The 24771-nt window shown below is 45.4% G+C and overlaps 1 protein-coding gene across 2 annotated transcripts in view; it reads left to right on the forward strand.

The window, feature by feature from the left end:
• cita (citron rho-interacting serine/threonine kinase a) overlaps nucleotides 1–24771 on the forward strand; it is a 204162-nt gene that overhangs the window by 162353 nt on the left and 17038 nt on the right. The window contains exons 37-44 of one of the 2 annotated variants that reach the window (XM_068005625.1): nucleotides 8776–8945; nucleotides 9120–9164; nucleotides 17974–18054; nucleotides 18505–18640; nucleotides 21484–21623; nucleotides 22967–23059; nucleotides 23346–23454; nucleotides 24463–24591. In XM_068005625.1, coding sequence (XP_067861726.1) covers nucleotides 8776–8945; nucleotides 9120–9164; nucleotides 17974–18054; nucleotides 18505–18640; nucleotides 21484–21623; nucleotides 22967–23059; nucleotides 23346–23454; nucleotides 24463–24591 — 903 coding nt within the window. The remainder of the gene's footprint in view (nucleotides 1–8775; nucleotides 8946–9119; nucleotides 9165–17973; nucleotides 18055–18504; nucleotides 18641–21483; nucleotides 21624–22966; nucleotides 23060–23345; nucleotides 23455–24462; nucleotides 24592–24771) is intronic. The other variant, XM_068005626.1, reaches the window with a different exon arrangement.

The raw sequence follows: 24771 nt of genomic DNA on the forward strand, positions 1-24771 counted from the left end.
ATCACTATCCTCCTCACTGTTTACTACACTTCCAAGTTGTGTCATCTGCAAATTTTGAAATTGTGCCCTGTACACCAAAGTCCAAGTCATTAATATATATTGTTTAAAAAAAGCAGTGGTCCTAGTACCGACCCCTAGGAAACACTGCAGTATACCTTCCTCAAGACTGAAAAACAACCGTTCACCACTACTGTTTCCTGTCACTTAGCCAATTTCATATACATGCTACTGCCACTGCCCCTTTTATTCCATGGGCTTCAGTTTTGCTGACAAGCCTATTATGTTGCATTTTATCAAATGCCTTTTGAAAATCCATACACACAACATCAATCACATTGCCCTCATCAATCCTCTGTTGCGTCATGAAAAAACTCTCAGATTAGTTAAACATGATTTGCCATTAACAAATCTGTGCTGGCTTTCCTTTATTAATCCACGGTTGTCCAAGTGACTGTTGACTTTGTACCAGATTATCGTTTCTAAAAGCTTCACCACCATCAAGTTAAGGAATCTTACAACACCAGGTTATAGTCCAACAAATTTATTTTAAAATCACAAGCTTTCGGAGATTATCTCCTTCGTCAGATGAATGAATGAAAAGGTTCTCAAATCGCATATCTTATACGATGTTGGGACAGCATCACACCAATCAAAAGGTGTCGTTGTTATTCAAACAGGCCAGTCACGGAGAACAGCACGTCCCAGTACACTCGATATACATTGTGTCTTTTACACAGGCAGGCAGAAAGAAACTCAAAATGGCAGAGAGAGAGAGAATTTTTAAAAACATATAAATTTTTTCCCCCTTTTTGCTGGTGGGGTTACGTGTAGCGTGACATGAACCCAAGATCCCGGTTGAGGCCGTCCTCATGGGTGCGGAACTTGGCTATCAACTTCTGCTCGACGATTTTGCGTTGTCGTGTGTCTCGAAGGCCGCCTTGGAGAACGCTTACCCGAAGATCGGTGGCTGAATGTCCTTGACTGCTAAAGTGTTCCCCGACTGGGAGGGAACCCTCCTGTTTGGCGATTGTTGCGCGGTGTCCGTTCATCCGTTGTCACAGCGTCTGCATGGTCTCGCCAATGTACCATGCTCCGGGGCATCCTTTCCTGCAACGTATGAGGTAAACAACGTTGGCCGAGTCACAGGAGTATGAACCATGTACCTGGTGGGTGGTGTCCTCTCGTGTGATGGTGGTATCCGTGTCGATGATCTGGCAAGTCTTGCAGAGGTTGCCGTGGCAGGGTTGTGTGGTGTCGTGGACGCTGTTCTCCTGAAAACTGGGTAACTTGCTGCGAACGATGGTCTGTTTGAGGTTGGGTGGCTGTTTAAAGGCGAGCAGTGGAGGCGTGGGGATGGCCTTAGCGAGGTGTTCGTCGTCATCGATGACATGTTGAAGGCTGCGGAGAACATGGTGTAGTTTCTCCGCTCCAGGGAAGTACTGGACGACGAAGGGTACTCTGTTGGTTGCGTCCCGTGTTTGTCTTCTGAGGAGGTCTATGCGATTCTTCGCTGTGGCCCGTCGGAACTGTCGATCGACAAGTCGAGCGTCATATCCCGTTCTTACGAGGGCGTCTTTCAGCGTCTGTAGGTGTCCATCGCGTTCCTCCTCGTCTGAGCAGATCCTGTGTATTCGTAGGGCCTGTCCATAGGGGATGGCCTCTTTGACGTGGTTGGGGTGGAAGCTGGAAAAGTGGAGCATCGTGAGGTTGTCCGTGGGCTTGCGGTAGAGTGAGGTGCTGAGGTGCCCGTCTTTGATGGAGATTTGTGTGTCCAAGAAAGAAACCGATTCTGAGGAGTAGTCCATGGTGAGTTTGATGGTGGGATGGAACTTGATGTTATCGTGTAGTCTCTTCAGTGATTCTTCACCGTGGGTCCATAGGAAGAAAATGTCGTCGATGTATCTGGTGTATAGCGTTGGTTGGAGGTCCTGTGCAGTGAAGAAGTCGTGCTCGAACTTGTGCATGAAAATGTTGGCGTATTGGGGTGCGAATTTGGTCCCCATGGCTGTTCCGTGTGTTTGGGTAAAGAACTGGTTATTGAAGGTGAAGACATTGTGATCCAGGATGAAGCGGATGAGTTGTAGGATGGCGTCTGGAGATTGGCTGTTGTTGGTGTTGAGTACTGAGGCTGTTGCAGCGATGCCGTCATCGTGGGGGATACTGGTGTAAAGTGCCGAGACGTCCATCGTGGTGAGAAGTGTTCCTGGTTCAACTGGTCCGTGGGTGCTGAGTTTTTGTAGGAAGTCTGTAGTGTCGCGACAGAAGCTGGGGGTTCCCTGTACGATGGGTTTCAGGATGCCCTCGACGTATCCAGAGAGGTTCTCACACAGGGTTCCGTTGCCTGATACGATAGAACGTCCGGGTGTGTTGGCTTTGTGTATCTTTGGGAGGCAGTAGAAGTCTCCCACGCGGGGAGTACGTGGGATGTTAACGATCAAGTTAAACTGACTGGCCCATCTTTGCAGGGTTTATCCTTGCACCCTTTTTTGAACAAGGGTGTAACATTTGCAATTCTGCAGTCCTCTGGCATCACCGCAGTATCTAAGGAGGATTGGAAGATTATAGCCAGCACCTCTGCAATTTCCACCCCTACTTCCCTCAGCAACCTAGGATGTATCCCATTCAGACCGGGTGACTTATTGACTTTAAATACAGCTAGCCTTTCTAGTAACTCCTCCATCAATTTTTAGCCCATCCAGAATCTCAACTACCTCCTCTTATGTGACATTGGCAGTATCTTCTTCCATGGTAAAGACAGATGCAAAGTACTCATTTAGTACCTCAGCTATGTCCTCTGCCTTCACAAGTAGATCTCCTTTTTGGTCCCTAATCGGCAACCCCCACCCCCCTGCCTTTACTACCCATTTACTATTTATATGCCTATAGAAGACTTTTTGATTCCCTTCTATATTAGCCGCCAATCTAGTTTCATACTCTGTAATTGCCCCTAGTTTCCTTTTTCACTTCTCCTCTGTACTTTCTATATTCAGCCTTGTTCTTTCTTGTATTATCAACCTGACATCTGTCATACACCCCCTTTTTCTGCTTCACCTTACTCTCCTATCTCTTTCATCATCCAGGGAGCTCTGGCTGCCCTACCTTTCCCCCTCATGGGAACATACCTACCCGACTGTACCCGAACCATCTCCCCTTTAAAGGCCGCCCATTGTTCCATTAGTTTTGCCTGCCAATCTTTGATTCCAATTTGCCCAGCCAGATCCATCCTCAACCCACTGAAATTGGCCCTCCTCCAATTAAGTGTTTTTACTTTAGATTGCTCCTTGTCCTTTTTCTATAACTAATCTAAATCTTATGATACTATGATCACTGTTCTCTAAATGTTCCCTCATTGATAGTGCTCCACTTAACCCATTTCATTCCCCAGAACCACATCCAGCAATGCCACCCTCCTCGTTGGGCCGTAAACATACTGATTAAGAAAGTTCTCCTTAACACACTTCAGAAATTCCTCCCCCTCTTTGCCCTTTACACTATTACTATTCCAGTCCATAGTCAGATAGTTGAAGTCCCCATTATCACTATTCTATAGTTCTTACACTTCTCTAATTTCCCTGCAAATTTGCTCCTCTACATCTTTCCCATTAATTGGTGACCTATAGAATACACCCAGTATTGTAATGGCACCTCTTATTTCTTAACTCTAACCAAATAGATTTTGTTCTTGACCCGTCAAGGACATCCTCTCGCTCCAGCACTGCAATATTCTCCTGAAAATCAATACTGCCACCACCAACCTTCCCCTTTCCTGAACACCTTGTACACAGTAATATTTAGTACACAATCCTATCCTTTTGAACCAGGTCTCCGTTATCACCACTACACCATATTCCCATGTGGCTATTTGCACCTGCAGCTCACCAACCTTATTTGCCGCACTTCATGCATTTACACATATGCACTCTAAACCTCTTAGACCTTCTCGTATTCACTTTTTTTTTTATTATTCGTTCATGGGATGTGGCCGTCACTGGCGAGGCCAGCATTTATTGCCCATCCCTAATTGCCCTTGAGAAGGTGGTGGTGAGCCGCCTTCTTGAACCGCTGCAGTCCGTGTGGTGAAGGTTCTCCCACAGTGCTGTTAGGAAGGGAGTTCCAGGATTTTGACCCAGCGACGATGAAGGAACGGCGATATATTTCCAAGTCGGGATGGTGTGTGACTTGGAGGGGAACGTGCAGGTGGTGTTCCCATGTACCTGCTGCTCTTGTCCTTCCAGGTGGTAGAGGTTGCGGGTTTGGGAGGTGCTGTCGAAGAAGCCTTGGCGAGTTGCTGCAGTGCATCCTGTGGATGGTACACACTGCAGCCACTGTGCGCCGGTGGTGAAGGGAGTGAATGTTTAGGGTAGTGGATGGGGTGCCAATCAAGCAGGCTGCTTTGTCCTGGATGGTGTCGAGCTTCTCGAATGCTCTTGGAGCTGCACTCATCCAGGCAAGTGGAAAGTATTCCATCACACTCCTGACTTGTGCCTTGTAGACGATGGAAAGGCTTTGGGGAGTCAGGAGGTGAGTCACTTGCCTATAGAATACACCCAGCCTCTGACCTGCTCTTGTAGCCACAGTATTTATAAGGCTGGTCCAGTTAAGTTTCTGGTCAATGGTGACCCCCAGGATGTTGATGGTGGGGGATTTGGCTTAGTCTGATCTCACCTAATACTGTAGTATTTCTTACTCTAGTGCTATCTCTCTCCCAATCCTTTGTGCACCTTGTTTCTCCTTTCTAATGCTACATCCTGGTGCCCCTCCCCCTGCCAAATTAGTTTAAGCCCTCCCCACAGCCCTAGTGAACTTCCCCACAAGGACATTGGTTCCAGCTCTGTTGAGGTGCAACCCATCCATCTTGAACAGGTCCCTCCTGCCCCAGAATTGGTCCCAATGCCCTAAGAATCTGAAGCTCTCCCTCTTGCACCATGTCTCTAGCCACATATTAACCTGCCTTATCTTCCTATTTCTGTACTCACTAGCACATGGCACTGGGAGTAATCCAGAGATTACTACCTTGTGAGGTCCTGTTTTTTTAACTTCCTCTCTAGCTCCTGAAACTCTAACCACAGGACCTCATCCCTTTTCTATGTCATTGGTACCCACATGGACCACAACTTCTGGCAGTTCCCCTTCTTCCCCCCCCCCCCCCAAACGCAGAATGTTCTGCACCCTCTCCATGATGTCCTTTACCCTGGCACCAGGGAGGCAACACAACATGCATGACTCACATGGATGGTCACAGAATCACCTGTCCGTCCCCCTGACTATCAAATCCCTTATGACTACTGCATTTCTACACTTAACTGTGCACCCACCCCCTATGCAGTCCTTTGCCCCATGGTGCTATGCTCAGGACTGCATTCCTTCAAGGTGTCATCACCCTCACTGGTATTCAATGCTGAATACCAGTTTGAGTTTGCCACACCCAGAACACTCTTGCTTCTTCCTACCCTTTCAGATGGCCACCCACTTGCTATCCTGAACTCTGTGGCTACAGGGCGACCACCTCCTGGAATGTACGGTCCAGGAAACCTTCAGCCTCCCTTATGCTCTGCAGTGACTCCAGCTGCCCCTCAAGCTCAGAAACCCTCAGCTTGAGCTCAAGCAACTGCACATGTGGCCCTCCAGGACATTTGAAGCATCCTGATGTTCCCACATGGTGCAGGCAATGGGTCTCAACTGCCCATCCATTATATTTAGAAACCTTTTTTTTCTAAACACCCTTTAGATACTGGATTATTATTAATTTACTTACTGTTTACTTACCCTGATTAACCTACCCTTTTATTCCAGATCTCTCAGGTCCCGTCCCGTCCCGTCCCGTCCCCTCTATCCAAATTCTTAAGTTCACAATGCCCTCTGTGCTTCAGCACATAACCTTCCACTTTATACACCTTTTGAGAACAGCAATTACAACTGCTCAGTCAGCTTCCAGCTCACAGTAATTACCCTCTATTCAGCAATCACTTACAGCTGATTAACTGTTAACTGCCTCTGACTTGCAGTTTCTGTTAACTGTTACTTAACTTTCAATTTCTTTTAAAGTTCTACATTAAATTTTAAACTAAATTTAATTTCAATTCACCCACTACTTTAACAGAGTTCCCCTCTCACCAAATTCTCAAGTTCCCACTTGGTTCACAATGCACTCTGTGCTTCAGCCGATAACCATGATGCATGGCACAAGAAATCTATTTTCCAAAAGTGTCTCCAGCAGGTTTTATGTGCATGCCTTGCCCTTCCCAATTTTTATTTGTTTTCTCCTGGTCTGTACTGAATACGCGACCTCCTGCTCAGTATGATTCTTTAGGTGTTGCAGATATCAGGTACCTCAGCCAAGTGGCCATTCTTCATGTACAAGCTTAGATGTAGTGTTGGCCAGCTATTCAAATGTGCAGGGGTATTCTAGCCAAGCCCAATCCTAACCATTGCCAAGATCCAAATGCACATTTTCCAGCAGAGATTAAAAGATAAAGATTAGAGGTGGGATCTCTGGCTAATGTTTCTCCTCCCTAGCCTGGGGTCACTAAGATCAGTTGTTGTCCTTAATGCTGCTGGTCCTTCTGAGATAGTTGAAGTCAACGCAGATCAGGGATAAAACCTGAGATCTTCATAGTCTGTATGGGTCAGTACAACATTGGGTGGTGTACTTATCCACTGATCCATCTGGGAGCCTGAGTAGGGTTAATTAGAAATTGTAGTCACGATTATCAGCTAGCAGGAAGAGAGCTTTTGGCTGAAGTTTGACATAATTATCAATCCTTGTCTTTCTGGGCTCTCAGTATGAAATCTGACCTTTATTTTTACTATAAGTTTAAAAACTTTTACATCCTTACAAATGGACACTTCATTTGGAGGTTACTTTTTTCAGAGAAGCAACGTCCTGGAAATGGAATATGTTACAAATAAGCCCATCAGAGGACTACAAAGATTTTGTTTGAAACTGGAACAGCAGGTCCTAGTCTCCAGGCAACCTAATCTGCTGATGGAATGAAAGGTTACTGTATACAATCCTTTATTTTCTTCTCATTCCCAAAGTCCTGTCAAAACTTAGAAAAAAGAGGAACAATGAACTTTTATAGAGCAAAGAAATTGTGGTTCTTGGGTGGTATACCGATAAATGCTGTTGAACCACCCTTCTGCACCTAGTATTTTAACAGCAAAGTCAAAGTGCAATTCTTCAGCAAGGATCTTTCGCTTTCAGTAGTGGAGATGGTAAGTATATTGAGACCAGTTTAACTTGCAAAACAAAGTGAAAATGCTTTGGCCTTTAGTGTAAGAATCAAACAGTTGATCCTGTGTCACCTGAGGTGGAGTATGCATTGTAACCTTGATGGCATTGGTCTGAAGCCAAATTTGGTATGTGCTCTTGTAGCAGTCTTCCACTTTCTTTAATGCAAGTTTTGATAGGAAAAGCACTCCTTCATTTCCCAATCTGATTTTCCCTGAGGTAAAGTATAATCCTAACCATCTTTGATTGCTGTAGTTGATTTTTAATTTGATGATGCACCAGCTTTTCTGGTTTTCTTTTTTGCCATTATAGGTTTGTGAGTATAAATTTCTCAACAGAATGCAGCTGTCCTGATTGCTTGAATTTCACCCAGGACAGTAAGTTAACTCCGTAATTGAGTGTTCAACCAGTCCTACTTTATGGCACGTGGACAAGGACAATTTCAGATTGCATCCTAAATTCCTTCACAAAATAGTTTCCGAATTTCACATCTCTCCAGGGCTTTACTTCTGAGGCTATGAAGAAGGAAGGAACAGTAGATGTAGGTTTCACTGTGTAGGTACTAACCAAGATTTTTATATTGACAAAATTAAGTTGGTTTATAAAAAAGGAACAATGCCCAATGAAATACATAAGTTGGTGCTCCGATTTCTAAATGGATTTGTCAAAGTTATTAAAAGTATCCTATACCATTACCATCGAATAGGAATAAAACCATCTGGAAATGTTACAATTCATTTGACTTGGCCAACAAACATGTCTTGGGCCATGCTCAAAAAGATGAATTTGTAGAGCATCAGTAAAGCTGTTTGGAACAATTCTTTCACATTTACCAAATGTTATTTGAAACGGTGTTTTTTTGCTATGGAAGATTTTATAGTTCTGTTATGAATATAGTTGTTGCTTAACTTGAGAGATCCAACCCCCTCCTTTTACTATTTAGTAAAAATACTAGTGGTTCATGGAAAATGCAAATGAAGAAGCTAATTACTCGCCTTGTAGAGTCACTTTCGTTCTTCAAATAGAAGCATCCTCCACATATGATTCACTCACTCAGCTGGCCCCATTCTTCATTTTTGAAAATCACTTGTATACTTTTAGTTGCCAGTATTCTTCAAAGATATTGTTACAGGTTGCATCTTCTGGTAAATCAGCTGGGAGAAAAGAATAAACTCGTTTTCAAATCGTGACATGATATCAAAAATATCTTGAAAGGGTATCAGCCGTACAATGCTTCCAATTGGTGAACTGTGCTTGCTCCTAGTGATATGTGGAGGCTGTTTCCATTTGAAGAATGAAGATGACTACAAGGTAGGAAATGTAACTCGTCTGCCTCCTTAGGCGAATGGTCTAAAGGGAGCAGCCCAAAATTAGTGCTATATATATGATGGTAAGTTCACATAAATGCCTTAAAGTGACAGTGTTCCCATGATTTTTCCCAATAATGGCTTGGTTGTATTCTAAAGTATGAGACAATAACTTTGATATTGCAGTTTTTTTTCTCTCTCGTGTTCCACATGTTCAGCTTTTTCCTCTCCCTGCAGATCTGCCTTATATGCTGAAGTTGGAGTCCCAGCCACACACGACCTGCTGGCCTGGTCAGACCCTCTACATGCTTGCTCCGAGCTTCCCAGACAAACAGCGCTGGGTCAATGTGTTGGAGTCTGTTGTGGCCTGTGGACGAAGGTCATGTGAAAAAGCAGAGACAGCTTCTGTAAGTACTCAGTAGATAGATGCAGTGTCCGTACATGTTTCATCCATTACGGGTTGGCTTTTCTTTTATGTTTTCTGTGATCTAGTGATTTGACTTGTTTGCCATTGGTAGTTCATGTACCTAACTGAGCATGTGCTGTAACCCTGGAATGACCCCTATATCACTGTATAATAGGCTGAAGTGGCCCCGAGAGAAGATGATCTTTCCCAGTTGATGAAGGTAAAATATTTGCAGACTTGATTGTGCTTATCCCCCTCGCTGCTGCAGAGCCTGTTGCACAGTTCTGACTTTCTGCTTTTTGAGGCTCATTGACCAAGCCAGCATTCACTGTTGCACAGCCTAAAACCTAAACATCGTGCTTTGCAGGCCTTTCTGAAATTGGTCTCTTGTTGAAATAAAAAAGGGGCATTCACACTACTAGGAGTGTACTATAGACCCCCGAATAGCAAAAGGGAGATAGAAGAACAAATATGTAGGCAAATTTCTGAGTGCAAAAATAAGAGGGCAATAATAGTAGAGGACTTCAACTACCCTAACATCAACTGGGATTCAAACAGTGTGAGGGGAACAGAGGGCGCAAAATTCTTGATCGGTGTCCAGGAGAACTTTTTTAGCCAGTACGTGACAAGTCCAACAAGAGGGGATACAATTCTAGATTTAGTCCTGGGAAATGAAGATGGGCAAGTCGGTGAAGTGACAGTGGGTGACCATATTGGGGATAGTGACCACAATTCAGTTAGTTTTAGCATTATTATGGAAAAGGACAGAGTTAAATCAGGAGTAAATGTTTTAAATTGGGGGAAGGAAAATTTTACAGAACCAGGAGGTGATTTGGCAGAAGTGGACTGGACGCAAATACTTGAGGAGAAATCAGTGGCAAGCCAGTGGGAGGCACTAAAAAGTGAAATTCTACGGGTACAATGCAGACACGTCCCCTCAAAGAAAAAGGGTGGCACTGCCAAATTTAGAGCCCCCTGGTTGTCTAGAAGTATACGGGGCAAGATAAAGCAGAAAAAGAAAGCTTATGACTGTCACAGAAAACTAAATACTGCAGAAAGCCTAGAGGAGTATAGAAAGTACAGGGATGACGTAAAAAAGGAAATAAGGAAAGCAAAGAGAGGGCATGAAAAAATATTAGCTTGTAAGATTAAAGAAAACCCAAGGATGTTTTATCAGTACATTAAGAACAAGAGGACAGCTAAGGAAAAGGTGGGACCTATCAGGGATGATAAGGGTAACTTGTGTGTAGAAGCAGAGGATGTGGGTAGGGTTTTAAATGAATATTTTGTCTCCGTATTCACAAAGGAAAGGGATGATCCGGACGTAGTAGTTAAAGAGGAGAGGTGTGAAATATTCGATACGGTAAACATAACAAGAGAGGAAGTACTAGAGGGACTGGAATCCTTGAAAGTTGATAAGTCACCAGGGCCGGATGGATTGTTTCCTAGGTTATTGAAGGATGCCAGTGAGGAAATAGTGGATGCTCTGAGGATCATTGTCCAATCCTCACTAGATACAGGGGAGGTACCAGAGGACTGGAAGACTGCAAACGTAGTACCATTGTTTAAAAAGAGTACGAGGGAAAGGCCAAACAATTCTAGGCCAGTCAGATATACCTCGGTGGTGGGCAAACTATTAGAATCAATACTGAGAGATAGGATAAATAGTCACTTGGAAAGGCATGGTTTAATCAGGGATAGTCAGCGTGGATTTGTTCAGGGAAGGTCATGCCTTACAAATCTGATTGAATTCTTTGAGGAAGTGACAAGGAGGATTGATGAGGGTAGTGCAGTGAACGTTGTCTACATGGATTTTAGTAAGGCATTTGACAAGGTCAGACTGGTCAGAAAGGTAAAAGCCCATGGGATACAGGGAAATGTGGCGAATTGGATCCAAAATTGGCTCAGTAACAGGAAAGAAAGGCTAAAAGTCGATGGCCATCTTTGCGAATGGAAATCCGTTTCCAGTGGTGTGCCACAGGGCTCAGTGTTGTGTCCCTTGCTGTTTGTGGTATATATTAATGATTTGGACGTGAATGTAGGGGACATGATTATCAAATTTGCAGATGACACAAAAATTGGCCGTGTAGTTGATAGCGAAGAGGATAGCTGTGGATTCCAAGAAGATATCAATGGGTTGGTGGAGTGGGTGGAAAAGTGGCAAATGGAGTTCAACCCGGAGAAGTGTCAGGTAATGCACTTAGGGAGGGCAAACAGTAAAAGGGAATACGCAGTAAACGGGAATATATTGAGAGGGGTGGAGGAAGTGAGATACCTTGGAGTGAATGTGCACAGGTCCCTGAAGATGGCAGTACAGGTAGATAAGGTTGTGAAGAAGGCATACGGAATGCTCTCCGTTATTAGCCAAGGTATAGAATACAAAAGTAGGGATGTAATGATGGAACTGTATAAAACGCTGGTAAGGCCACAGCTGGAATATTGTGCGCAGTTCTGGTCACCACATTACAGGAAGGATGTAATTGCTGTGGAGAGAGTGCAGAGAAGATTTACAAGAATGTTGCCAGGGCTTGAAAATAGTAGCTACGAGGAGAGATTGGATAGGCTGAGGTTGTTTTCCTTGGAGCAGAGGAGGCTGAGGGGAGACTTAATTGAGGTGTACAAAATTATGAGGGGCCCAGAGAGAGTAGACAGGAAGTACCTGTTTCCCCTAGCGGAGAGTTAAAGGGCTAGAGGACATAGATTTAAGCTGATTGGCGGAAGGATTAGAGGGGACATGAGGAAAACCTTTTTTACCAAGAGGGTGGTGGGTGTATGGAGCTCGCTGCCCGAATTGGTGGTAGAGGCAGGGACCCTCAACTCTTTTAAAAAGTACCTGGATCTGCACCTGAAGTAAGCGGCAGGGCTACGGACCGGGTGCTGATAGGTGGGATTAGAATGGGCACCTGGTTGTTCTTCGAGCCAGCGTGGACACGATGGGCCGAATGGCTCCCTTCTGTGCTGTATCTTTTCTATGGTTCTATGAAGCTGTCTCTCGTGTGACTTGTTTAACACTAATTATTGTAGCTTTCAAGGAAATCTGCAGACTGTGTACCCACACAAAATCAAGCGAATAGAGTCTGCACCTCTGTGAGACCCTTCAGGCCATACTCAAGCACGTACATGCTTTACACGCCTGAAGGGAAGGGCTCACCTTTCCAGAAAACCCAACTATGCACACATAGCTACCTCCAGGGTTCTTCTGAAGTAAGGAGGCCTTTAAGATGGTCTTTCCATTTCTTTCTTTCTGTGAGCCTTATGCTTTAGAGGAGGAGATGCAGAGGGAAAAATCAGTCAGTTTTGTTTGCATGAGTTTGTGGTATGCCCTGTGGCACATTTGTTTTTAGGAGATGTTCACGTAACTATGGCACCCATATCCGGATCAACAAGTAAATCCGCAAACCATGAGAGCCATCAAAAAGCATAAAGTTGTCCAGCCAGAACCACAGGAGACCTCGAGTCATGGCAACTAATGGCAAAGGACAGGAAGTGTCTCCATCTCTACTGGTGGAGGGTGCAAAGCAGTCCCAAGCTACAATTCATCTTTACTTCTATTTTATAGTGAACTCAATATTCAGTTCCCTATCTGCCCACAAAGAAGATGTTATAAGCCTACAAGCAAAGATGCTCATTGTCACATTGAATCACTTAATACTTTACAGGCAGAATTAGGCTGGTGTGCTGGCTGGTGCTGGTTTTTTTTTTAAGTACTTCAGCAGCAACAGTTGAAGCCCTATAGAATCTTACAGCACAGGAGGCCATCGGCCCATCTCGCCATCACTTTGACTGGTTAAAGTGTGGTGAACCACAGGGATCGGTGCTGGGATCACTTTTGTTCACAATTTAAATTAATGATTTGGATTCGGGAATTAGAAGTACAATTTCAGAATTTGCGGACGACACCAAATTGAAGGGGTATAGTTAATACTGAGGAGACATATAAAATTGCCAGAAAAAGCGGCAAGCCTGAGGATTGGGAACAGTTCAGAATTTAGCAAAGGAGGACAAAGAGATTGATTAAGAGGGGGAAAATGGAGTATGAGAGTAAACTAGCAAGGAACATAAAAACTGATTGTAAAAGCTTCTATAAATATGTCAAGAGAAAAAAATTAGTGAAGACAAATGTAGGTGCCTTACAGTCAGAAATGGGGGAAATTAAAATGGGGAACAAAGAAATGGCAGAACAATTAAACACAAAGGAGGACACAAATAACCTCCCAGAAATGTTAAGGAACCAATGGTCTAGTGAGAGGGAGAAACTGAAGGAAACCAGTATTAGTAAAAAAAAATAGTGCCAGGGAAATTAATGGGGCTAAAGGCTGACATCCCCAGGGCCTGATAATCTACATCCCAGAGTACTAAAGGAAGTGGCCCTGGAAATAGTGGATGCATTGGTGATCATCTTCCAAAATTCTATAGACTCTGGAAAAGTTCCTACAGATTGGAGGGTGGCAAATGTAATCCCAGTATTTAAAAAAGGAGGGAGAGAAAAAACAGGGAATTACAGAGCAGTTAGCCTAACATCAATAATGGGGAAAATGCTAGAGTCTATTATAAAGGATGTGATAACAGAACACTTGGAGGGCATTAACGGGACTGGACAAAGTCAGCATGGGTTTATGAAAGGGAAATCATGCTTAACAAATCTACTGGAGTTTTTTGAGGATGTAACTAGTAGAATAGATAGGGGAGAACCAGTGGATGTGGTGTATTTGGATTTTCAGAAGGCTTTTGATAAGGCCCCACACAAGAGGTTAGTATGCAAAATTAAAGCACGTGGGATTGGGGGGAATATACTGGCATGGATTGAGAATTGGTTGACACACAGGAAACAGAGAGTAGGAATAAACGGGTCTTTTTCCGGGTGGCAGGCAGTGACCAGTGGGGTACTGCAGGGATCAGTGCTTGGGCCCCAGCTATTCACAATATATATCAATGATTTGGATGAGGGAACTGAATGTAACATTTCCAAGTTTGCAGATGACACAAAGCTGGGGTGGAATGTGAGCTGTGAGGAGGATGCAAAGAGGCTCCAATGTGATTTAGACAAGTTGGGTGAGTGGGCAAGAACATGGCAGATGCAGTATAATGTGGATAAATGTGAGGTTACCCACTTTGGTTGTAAAAACAGAAAGGCAGATTATCATCTGAATGGTGATAGATTGGGAAAAGGCGAGGTGCAACGAGACCTGGGTGTCTTTGTACACCAGTCGCTGAAAGCGAGCATTCAGGTGCAGCAAGCAGTTAGGAAGGCGAATGGTATGTTGGCTTTCGTTGCAAGAGGATTTGAGTACAGGAGCAGGGATGTCTTACTGCAGTTATACAGGGCCTTGGTGAGACCACATTGTGTGCAGTTTTGGTCTCGTTATCTGAGGAAGGATGTCCTTGCCATGGAAGGAGTGCATCGAAGGTTTACCAGACTGATTCCTGGGATGGTAGGACTGACTGACGTATAAGGAGAGATTGGGTCGACTAGGCCTATATTCACTAGAGTTTAGAAGAATGAAAGGTGATCTCATCGAAACATATAAAATTCCAACAGGACTAGACAGACTAGATGCAGGGAGGATGTTCCCGATGGTTGGGGAGTCCAGAACCAGGGGTCACAGTCTCAGGATAGGGGGTATGCCATTTAGAACAGAGATGAGGAGAAATTTCTTCACTCCGAGGGTGGTGAACCTGTGAAATTCTCTACCACAGAAGGCAGTGGAGGCCAAGTCATTAGATATATTCAAGAAGGAGAGAGATATATTTCTTAATGCTAAAGGGATCAAGCTATATGGGGAAAAAGCGGGAGCAGGGTACTGAGTTAGACGATCAGCCATGATCATTTTGGATGCCGGAGCAGGCCCGAAGGGCCGAATGGCCTACTCTTGCTCCTAATATCTATGTTTAAGATAATGATAGGGTAGACGTAGAGAAAATGTTTCCACTTTTGGGGGAGTCCAAAACTCGAGGTCATAAGTATAAAATAGTCGCTAATAAATCCACTAGGGTATTCAAGAGAAACTTCATTATCCAAAGCGTGGTAAGAATGTTGAATGTGCTGCCGCAAGGAGTAGTTGAGGCAAATAGCATAGATGCATTTAAGGGTAAGCTGGGTAAGCACATGAGGAAGAAAGAAATAGAAGGGTATCCTGATAGGGTTAGATGAAGTAGGGAGATAGGAGGCTCGTGTGGAGCATAAACGCCGGCACAGACCAGTTGGGCCAAATGGCCTGTTTCTGTGCTAACACTCCCCTGCTCTTTCACCAGAGCCCTGCAAATCTTTCCTTTTTAAGTATATATCTAATTCCCCGTTGAAAGTTACTATTGAATCTGCTTCCACTACCCTTTCAAGCAGTGCATTCCAGATCATCATAACTCGCTGCTTAAAAAAAATTCTTCTCATGGTCCTTTTGTCAGTTATCTCAAATCTGTGCCCTCTGATTATCTAGCCTCCTGCCGGTGGAAACAGTTTCTCCCTATCTACTCTATCAAAACCTGTCATGATTTTGAACACCTATTAAATCTCCCCTTAACCTTCTCTGCTCTAAGGAGAACAATCCTAGTTTCTCGAGTCTATACAAAGGCTTCATTGTTTCTAATCTGGTGCTTTTACATTTGTAGTGATGCTTGTAGCTGAAGGCATTGCTAACCATTGCTTGATGCGATTTAACTGCAAAATAACCTTCTTCCTCTAGATTCTCTTGTTGGTCAGCCCCACATCATTGTATCTGAGCTGGCTTATTGGGCTCGATATTAGCAGGGCGGTGGTGTGTCGACTGGGCGCGTGGGTAACGCGCCCGGTGAAATCAGTGTGCTCTGCACGGAATTACAGGCTAATTGGAGCCACTCACCTGTGCTTCCGGGTTTCCCGCTAGTAAGCTGCACGTCGGGCGGACTGCGCATGCGCAGCAAGGTCTGTCAGCTGGAGGAGCCTATTTAAAGGGGCAGTCCTCCACTGATTGATGCTGCAGAAAATAGGAAAAATTACAGCATGGAGCATCCCAGGGGGAAGGCTGCTCCCAGGTTTAATGATGCCTCACTCCAGGTATCATTGGATGGGGTGAGGAGGAGGGGGAGGACAGAGATCTTCTCCCCCACTCCCCCCACCAGTGGGCGGGAGGAAGCGGCCTGCTTCTGCCACCAAAAAGGCCTGGCTCGAGCACCACCAACATATCGCGCACCTGCATACGGTGCAGGAGGCGCTTCAATCACCTAAGTAGGTCAGCCAAAGTGAGTACACTTACTCAGTCCCCTACCCTCCGTCTGCCACATCACCGCCCCCACCCCACATCTCCTTCTGCACTGCCAACACTATTCTACCACATCACCGCCCCCACCCCACATCTCCTTCTGCACTGCCAACACTATTCTATCACGTCACCCCTCACACCCACTCAAAGCTCATCCTCATCTTACCTGCACTTACTCACCTCGCCAGTACTCATCCCACCACTACCACTCAACCCAATCCTCATACAATCTCATGGCTCTATCTCATACTCACCCTCGGATGCATCTCTTTCACGGTCAGCCTCACTCAACCTGCCACTACCTGTGCTGCAGCCACTGGGCATGCATCACATATGTGCAGTAGGCAGCGTAAGGCAAACGTCTCGTGAGCATGAAGGGGATGCACAAGGGTGTTTGAGGGTTTGTCATGGTTTTTACTTATATTTAATTTCTGATCAACTCACATTACATATTATATTGGCACCATTACTGCCACGTCTTTGCGAATCTTGTCTGGTTTGTGCAATAATGCCCTTTCCTGAGGGTCACAATGAAGACCCACACCTGATGCCACCCATTGTGTCACTGCAGAGTGGGTGTAGGTGTATTTGCAGGGCTGTTTTGTGCAGACGACTGAGAGACGTCGGCGATGTCCCCGGTGGCACCCTGGAAGGATGCAGAAGGAGAAGTTGTTGAGGGCAGTGGTGACTTTGACAGCGACAGGTAAGAAGATGGTGCTCGGGCCAGCCGGTAGCAGCTCGGCATGAAGGAGGCTGCAGATGTCCACGACTACATGTCCACAGAAGCTGAGCCTCAGTCTGTGGACCCTGTGGCGAGGGTAGTGCCCTCTGCGCAGCATCTCTCTCTGCGGTTGCCCTCCCTCCTGCTGTGCTGGTGGATGTGTCACAACCCTGTGTTGTGGAGCTCCACATATCTGAGGTGGACGGCGAGGCTGGTGAAGCTGTTTGCCCTTCGAGGCGGTCATGACTGCAGCTACGGCGGCCCCCATCCGGAAGATGTACATTTGAGGGGGTCCGCAAGGTAGGTAAATGTGTCTGGACACCGGGGTAAGTGTGCAAGTTTATGCATTTGTTTGTTAGGAGGAGGGTGGTGGAGGCCAAACTTTGTCCAAAGTGACAGAGTGGCCTCCTGCAATGAGTGAGGGTCTCTTTCCCCCCACCCCCACCTGTCAAATGAACCTTTGCAGCTGCCACAGGCTGGTGGCTGCAACACGTCCATTTCAACTGGGAGTGTTTCCCCCAGTACGGGAAACAGTCTCGGTTAATTGCAAAATCCGATCCCTCCTAAAATATCAGGTCAATCAGGTCTGTAAACAACCTGAAGTACCTGTTCAAGTACTTTAAGTGGCACCGGCGGGAGTCTCACATGCGTGGGCTGCGCGTGCATGTGAGCACATCACTGGGGAACTCGGAAGTGGGCGGGTTGGAGCCAGGCTCCGAACCTGCCCCGGGAATCCCGGATTTTCGCAGCCCCCCCCCCCCACCCCGCCACGAATGCACCCGATTGCGGGTGCGAAAATAGAGCCCTTTGTCTCAGTACTGGAGTGACTGATTTAGGAAGAAGAAAATCCTTGCCTAAAATTATACGTTCAGTTTGTGTGGAGTGTATGTTTTTGTTTGAGAACAGCCTGTGGCTTCTGTCTTATGTATTCTTTGTTCCTCTTCCCCCACCCTCTCTCATTGTATCTTACAAACATGTATTTTCCCCAATGAAATGCACAAATTCCATAGATGTGGGAACACTAGTGTGTATGTTTATGCATCCACGGTCTAATGTGACTTTAATTCCTGCAGAAGTTACTGGGAAATTCATTGCTGAAACTGGAGGGAGATGACCGTTTGGATATCAACTGCACCTTACCGCTCACTGAGCAGGTATGTTGGGAAGTACAGTAAATGGATTCTTTCTGTGGCTGTTGCATGATCCACTCGCTACATATGGACAAGTGTGTGATGGAAATACAGGCAGGAGTTTTTTTTTACACTGGAATCCCCAAAAAGTTGGTATGATAAATACTCTAGGATGATTTTATTTTGGGATGGGAGGGGAAAGAAGCATGCTAGGCACTTTGATTGTAAAGGAAATATAGGGAATGGGTGCAACAAGACAAGGGCTGCCATAATAGACTGCCCTTGTTTGTAAGTTGTGATTATAAACACAGTTTTCTGTTGGAAGGTGATGGGTGGAAGAAAACAAGACTGTAGATTTGCGGCACATTCTTATTAAGGGTATGATTATAAATGGTGTCTAATTACGATAAGTTATTGGGGAGTATCTATTTACAGTATCTTTATCTGAGAGGAAATGATTTTGTGTATCTACAGATTGTGCTGGTTGGGACAGAGGAAGGTCTATATGCATTAAACGTTGTGAAGAATTCCCTGATGCATATTCCTGGTGTAGGGTCAGTGTTCCAGCTTCACATCCTAAAGGAGCTTGACCGACTCATCATGATTGCAGGTTATTATGGACTTGTTTGAATATGTTAACCAACAATAAAACAGCTCAGGATAACTTCAGAAACCTGCTATCCTGCCAAATGACTAAAACCAGTTTTAAGAACATAAGAAATAGGAGCAGGAGTAGGCCATACAGCCCCTCGAACTGGCTCCACCATTTAATAAGATCACGGCTGATCTTCTACCTCAACTCCACTTTCTCACCCTATCCCCATATCCCTTGATTCCCTTAGTGTCCAAATATCCATCTATCTCAGTCTTGAATATACTGAACAATTGAGCATCCACAACCCTCTGGGGTAGAGAATTCCAAAGATTCACAACCCTCTGAGTGAAGAAATTCCTCCTCATTGGTTCTAAATGGCCGACCCCTTATCTTGAGACTATGACCTCTAGTTCTAGACTCTCCAGACAGGGGAAACAACCTCTCAGCATCTATCCTGTCAAGCCTTCTAAGAATTTTATACATTTCAATGAGATCACCTCTCATTCTTCTAAACTCCAGAGAATATAGGCCTGATAATATTCAGATAAATACCTATTGTCACTACAGAAGACAGCTGAGGCAGTAAGACATTTATCTGAATGTTACACTGAGGAAATTTTGTCTTTAAGATGAAGTTTTTCATCTTATAGAATATAAAAAATTATTTTAAAAGTCTTCATTCCAATCTATACCAGATGAACCTATATGGGGATTCAGACTTGCACTTATAGGCCTCCATTTTAGCACCCGCTATCGGGTGCGTTCCTGGCGGGGGGGGGGGGCTCCGAAAATCGGGGAATCCCGGAGCGGGTCGGGAGCCCGGCTCCAACCCGCCCACTTCCGGGTTCCCCACAGACGCGCTGACGTGCGCGCGCAGCCCCCGCATGTGGGACTCCCGCAGGCAATTAAAGCTGGCGGGGTGCCACTTGAGACTATTTACCTAGGTATTTCAGGTCATTAACAGACCTGATTAAGGGAATATGTCAGGAGGGGTGGGATTTTAGAAACAACTGGGACTGTTTCCCATACTGGGGGAAACACTCCCAGTTGAAATGGACGTGTTGCAGTTGTCAGCCTGTGGCAGCTGCAAAGGTCCATTTGACAGGTTGGGGGGGGGGAGACACTCACTCATTGCAGGAGGCCACTCTGTCACTTGGGACAAAGTTTGGCCTCCACCACCCTCCTCCTGACAATCAAATTCACCAACTTGCATACTTACCCCGGGGTCCAGACACATGTACCTACCTTGCGGACCCCCTCAGATGTACACCTTCCGGATGGGGGCCGCCGTAGCTGCAGTCATGACCTCCTCGGAAGGCGAACAGCATCACCAGCCTCGCCGGCCAAGCCGTCCACCTCTGACACATGGAGCTCCACAACACAGTGCTGCGACACATCCACCTGCACAGCAGGAGGGAGGGCAATCGCAGAGAGAGATGCGTCGCAGGGGGCACTACCCTCGCCACAGGGTCCACCAAACTGAGGCTCAGCTTCCTGGACCTCTCTGAGCAGCAGTGCACACGGAGGCTCAGAGTCACTCGACATGTAGTCGTGGACATCTGCAGCCTCCTTCACGCCGAGCTGCTCCCGGCTGGCCCGAGCAGCATCTTCTTACCTGTCGCTGTCAACGTCACCACTGCCCTCAACAACTTCTCCGCATCCTTCCAAGCTGCCACCGGGGACGTCGCCGACATCTCTCAGTCGTCTGCACAAAAGAACCCTGCAAATATACCTACACCCACTCTGCAGTGACACAATGGGTGGCATCAGGTGTGGGTCTTCATTGTGATCCTCAGGAACGGGCATTATTGCACAAACCAGACAAGATTCGCAAAGATGTGGCAGTAGTGGTGCCAATATAATATGTAATGTGAGTTGATCAGAAATTAAATATAAGTAAAAACCATGACAAACCCTCAAACACCCTTGTGCATCCCCTTCATGCTCGCGAGACGTTTGCCTTACGCTGCCTACTGCACATATGTGATGCATGCCCTGTGGCTGCAGCATAGGTAGTGGCAGGTTGAGTGAGGCTGACCATGAAAGAGATGCATGAGAGGGTGAGTATGAGATAGAGCCATGAGATTGTATGAGGATTGGGTTGAGTGGTAGTGGCGGGATGAGTACTGGCGAGGTGAGTAAGTGCAGGTAAGATGAGGATGAGCTTTGAGTGGGTATGAGGGGTGATGTGACAGAGTAGTGTTGGCAGTGCAGAAGGAGATGTGGGGTGGGGGCGGTGATGTGGCAGATGGAGTGTAGGGGACAGAGTAAGTGTACTCACTTTGGCTGACCTACTTAGGTCATTGCAGCGCCTCCTGCACTGTATGCAGGTGGGCGATATGTTGGTGGTGCAGGTGACCTCCTCTGCCACCTCGAGCCAGGCCTTCTTGGTGGCAGATGCAGGCCGCTTCCTCCCGCCCGCCGGGGGGAAGATCTCTGTCCTCCCCCTCCTCCTTACCCCATCTAATGATACCTGGAGTGTGGCATCATTAAACTGGGAGCAGCCTTCCCCCTGGGCTGCTCCATGCTGTAATTTTTCCTATTTGTTGCAGCATCTGTCAGTGGAGGACTGCCCCTGTAAATAGCGCTCCTCCAGCTGACAGAGCTTACTGCGCATGCGCAGTGCGCCCGCCGCGCAGATCAGCAGTGGGGAACCCGGAAGACCAGGTAAGTGGATCCAATTGGGCTGCGATCGCGTGGGGGGCAGACTGATTTCACCGGGCGCGTTACCTACGCGCCAAATAGCCCCCCCGCCGCAAACCCGCAGCTCTGGTAACATCGAGCCCATAAAGTGTGTTATTATGTATCTCAAAACACTTCACATACAACAGAGTGGTTCTGATTTGTTTGTTTGACAGGAGAAGAGCGAGCCCTGTGTCTGGTGGATACTAAGAAGGTGAAACAGTCATTAGCTCAATCCCATCTGCCAGCCCAGCCGGAGCTTGTACCTACAGTCTTTGACAGCTTGAAAGGATGTCACCTGTTTGCAGCAGGGAAAGTGAGCCTTTAATCCATATTATTTCTCATGTAAAATGTCTGGTTTAACCTTCAGCAGTTCTACAATTTTGCTTATGATTCTATAATCTCATTCAGGGTTTCCAGTCATTTTAATTTCTCAACACATGGGTGAGCGTAAAATTTAACTGACTGCCAAAATAAGGATATGTGCCTCAAATGTCTTCTGTAGTGACAGTAAGGCTATTATCTGAAACCTACTCTTCGACCAAGCTTTTGGTCACCTGCCCTAATATCTTCTTATGTGGCTCAGCGACAAGTTTTGTCTGATAACACTCCTGTGAAGCACCTTGGGACATTTTACTTGGTAAAGGCACTATATAAATGCAAGTTGTTGTTGTATTTAAAATGACTATTAAATGTTCGCTGTGGTAAGGGATGTTGGTTCTTGGAAATGGAATTGTTTCAATCTTAGTCAGGATCGGGTATAGCATGGCCAGGTGCAAAGAAAACTCCTTGTACATTGTCTCAGCAATGTGTCTTAGCTTAAACCTCATAGGCACACTCTACAATACCAATGCCAATTTTTCTTGCTTCTCACACCAACCAATCCTGTGGTATCTCCCAGACTCTAAATTTGTACCAAATCACAGGTGATTTTATGCTATAGGAACTGGTTCAAGACTATAACAGACTCATTTCACAAAGGACTTTTTATAGGTAAGAAAGGGGAGTGGGAATACTTTAATCCTGTCAGACTGTACTAGATTTGAACCCATGCCCCAGAGCTGAGAGGACAGTGTACCTCTAAGCTCCCTCAGTATTTGTTATTCCCATCAGTGTAAATGCCACATTAATGGTGGAATGTCCAGACTGGTGATTAACATATGGGCTGAAACTATTATTTCAAAAAAATTCAAACACTGTCCTAGTTGCCTTTACTTGGAGTAACCATGGACTGGCTCTGCTCAGGTTGCAGGGAGAGAAGATCAAATTTAGGGGGGGGGAATGTTTGGGCATCTTCAATTTGCCCTTAAGATTGCTTGTTTGGGAAACTGAACATCACTGCAGCCTGATTTCCATAAGTGAGGAGATGTTACTGCTCAAGTTAGACACTGGGGTTAGTCCTGGCACACCTTTCTGAAATTGAGGCAGTGGTCAAACTGCCCACATAAACATTCTTTCGCAATTTAGGTGTTTTCTGCTTGATTTTAACTTTCTAAAGAGTTATATTTAAAGAATATCCCACTAGTTTCTGGTTTGGATTCTTTACAGCTGGGGATTAGAGATGTAGTTTCGAAAACATATGTCACTTTTCTTAAGTTTGAAAAATGCCACTAATGCATTATCTTGACACAGTGCAAATTGTGTGTGTGTTTTTTGCAGATTGAGGCTGGACCATGTATCTGTGCAGCAATGCCGAACAAAGTGTCTATCCTCCGTTATAATGACGGGCTTGACAACTTCGCCATCCGTAAAGTGAGTGTGTTCATGCCATTCATAAAAAGACCTGTTAAAGCTCAGAATAAAACTAATTACTCCATCGACTGCACACTGCCACTGTATGCTATGCTTCGGGATTCCCCCAAATCCTAGCCATTATCAACTGCAGAATTCTTACAGTATCAAACCTGTCCCATGTACCACACCCTCGATACCCGGTAAATTTGACAAATGAGAAAAATACCATTTTTTTTTGGCTTTTGTAATCCATCCCATAATGGACTGAGTAATCAAGTATCATTCTGTTTTTTTTTCTCTGCAGGAGATTGAAACATCTGAGCCCTGCAGCTGTATCCAGTTCACTGGGTACAGCATCATCATTGGTACCAACAGGTTCTATGAGATAGAGATGAAGCACTACACACTGGAGGGTAAGTACCGCAGCTGTACAACAGGAACATTGAATACTGCAAGGTAATTTTGCTTGCATCTAACCTGTACGATATCTGACCTGGGAGTGCTTGATGTTGACAATCAATGGTGGTGAAATGCTCTTTTTCTTCCATTATTGATCCCCCTCACTTTGAGCACAAATAGTTGATGAAAAATATTGTTTGAACCTTCCATTTTCTGCCTCCTCAGCTGCAGCTACTGACCGTTGCTAGGGTACGGCACTCGAGCACCAGCAACCCTCCAATAACTCACTCAAGTGGCTGTTCGTCGTGTGTGAGCCGAGGCGGTGACTACTGGCAGACTCTTTAGCATTAAGGAACATCATAGTCAAGGCTGACGTTGTCCACTTTGCAGCAGGAGTCAAAGGATTGCAATGACTAGGAGCCCTAATTAACTTTCTTCCCCTCCCTTCCCTAGCCTGGGGATACTGAGGCTAATTATACGGCTCCCACAGCTGAGATCAGGACACTAGCACAGGCAGGAACCTTCCTCACCTATACGGTTCAGTAGCTCATCATCCATCCTATTTACCCACTGAACCATCTGCAGAGCCCCAAAATATAAGAAGTTATTTAAAAAGTAGTGTTTATTATTCTAACATACCCAGATTTATTGTATTTAAATAGCTGGTTGAAAAGAGGAATATTGAAGGGCATAGGGAGTGAGCAGAGTGGGATTAGACTAGGTGGAGAAAAGGACCAGCACAGACTTGACAGGCTGCATGTTTCTGTGCTGTGCCATTCTGTATGTTCAGATATTTTGAATTAAAAAGCTCCCTTGCAGAGTTGGACAGCATTTAAGAGTCTACTGGGGAATGTTTATCACAGCAAGCAGCCAGATGCTCTGCCTTGGCTCCATTGATAATTTTCTGTCTGCTAAAGAACCTACTGTTTATTGTCCTGATGAACCCGGCTATGATTCCTGATCACTGAGAGCTGTAAATTTGATGTCTCTCTCTCTCTCTCTCTCTCTCTCCCATGCTGCAGAATTTCTGGATAAGAATGACATGTCACTGGCATCTGCTATTTTTGCTGCTTCGTCCTACAGTTTCCCGATCGCCATTGCTCAGGTGAATAGCAGTGGGCAAAAAGAGGAGTTTCTGCTCTGTTTCCATGGTAAGTAATGTGCGCTTAATAATGTGGCCTTTGTCTATTTGTAATGATACCTGCCTACAACAGCTTACAACCTGGAAAGGTGTTAACCCTGGTGCATGTTGATGTATCTGCAACTGATGTTCCTTTTATGAACAGTCTTTCTTAACCCAGCTTGATTCCAAACACCTGGGCAAGAGAGAA

Source organism: Heptranchias perlo, chromosome 25 (genome assembly GCF_035084215.1).
Source record: "Heptranchias perlo isolate sHepPer1 chromosome 25, sHepPer1.hap1, whole genome shotgun sequence".
In the NCBI taxonomy this organism is placed as follows: Eukaryota; Metazoa; Chordata; class Chondrichthyes; order Hexanchiformes; family Hexanchidae; genus Heptranchias; species Heptranchias perlo.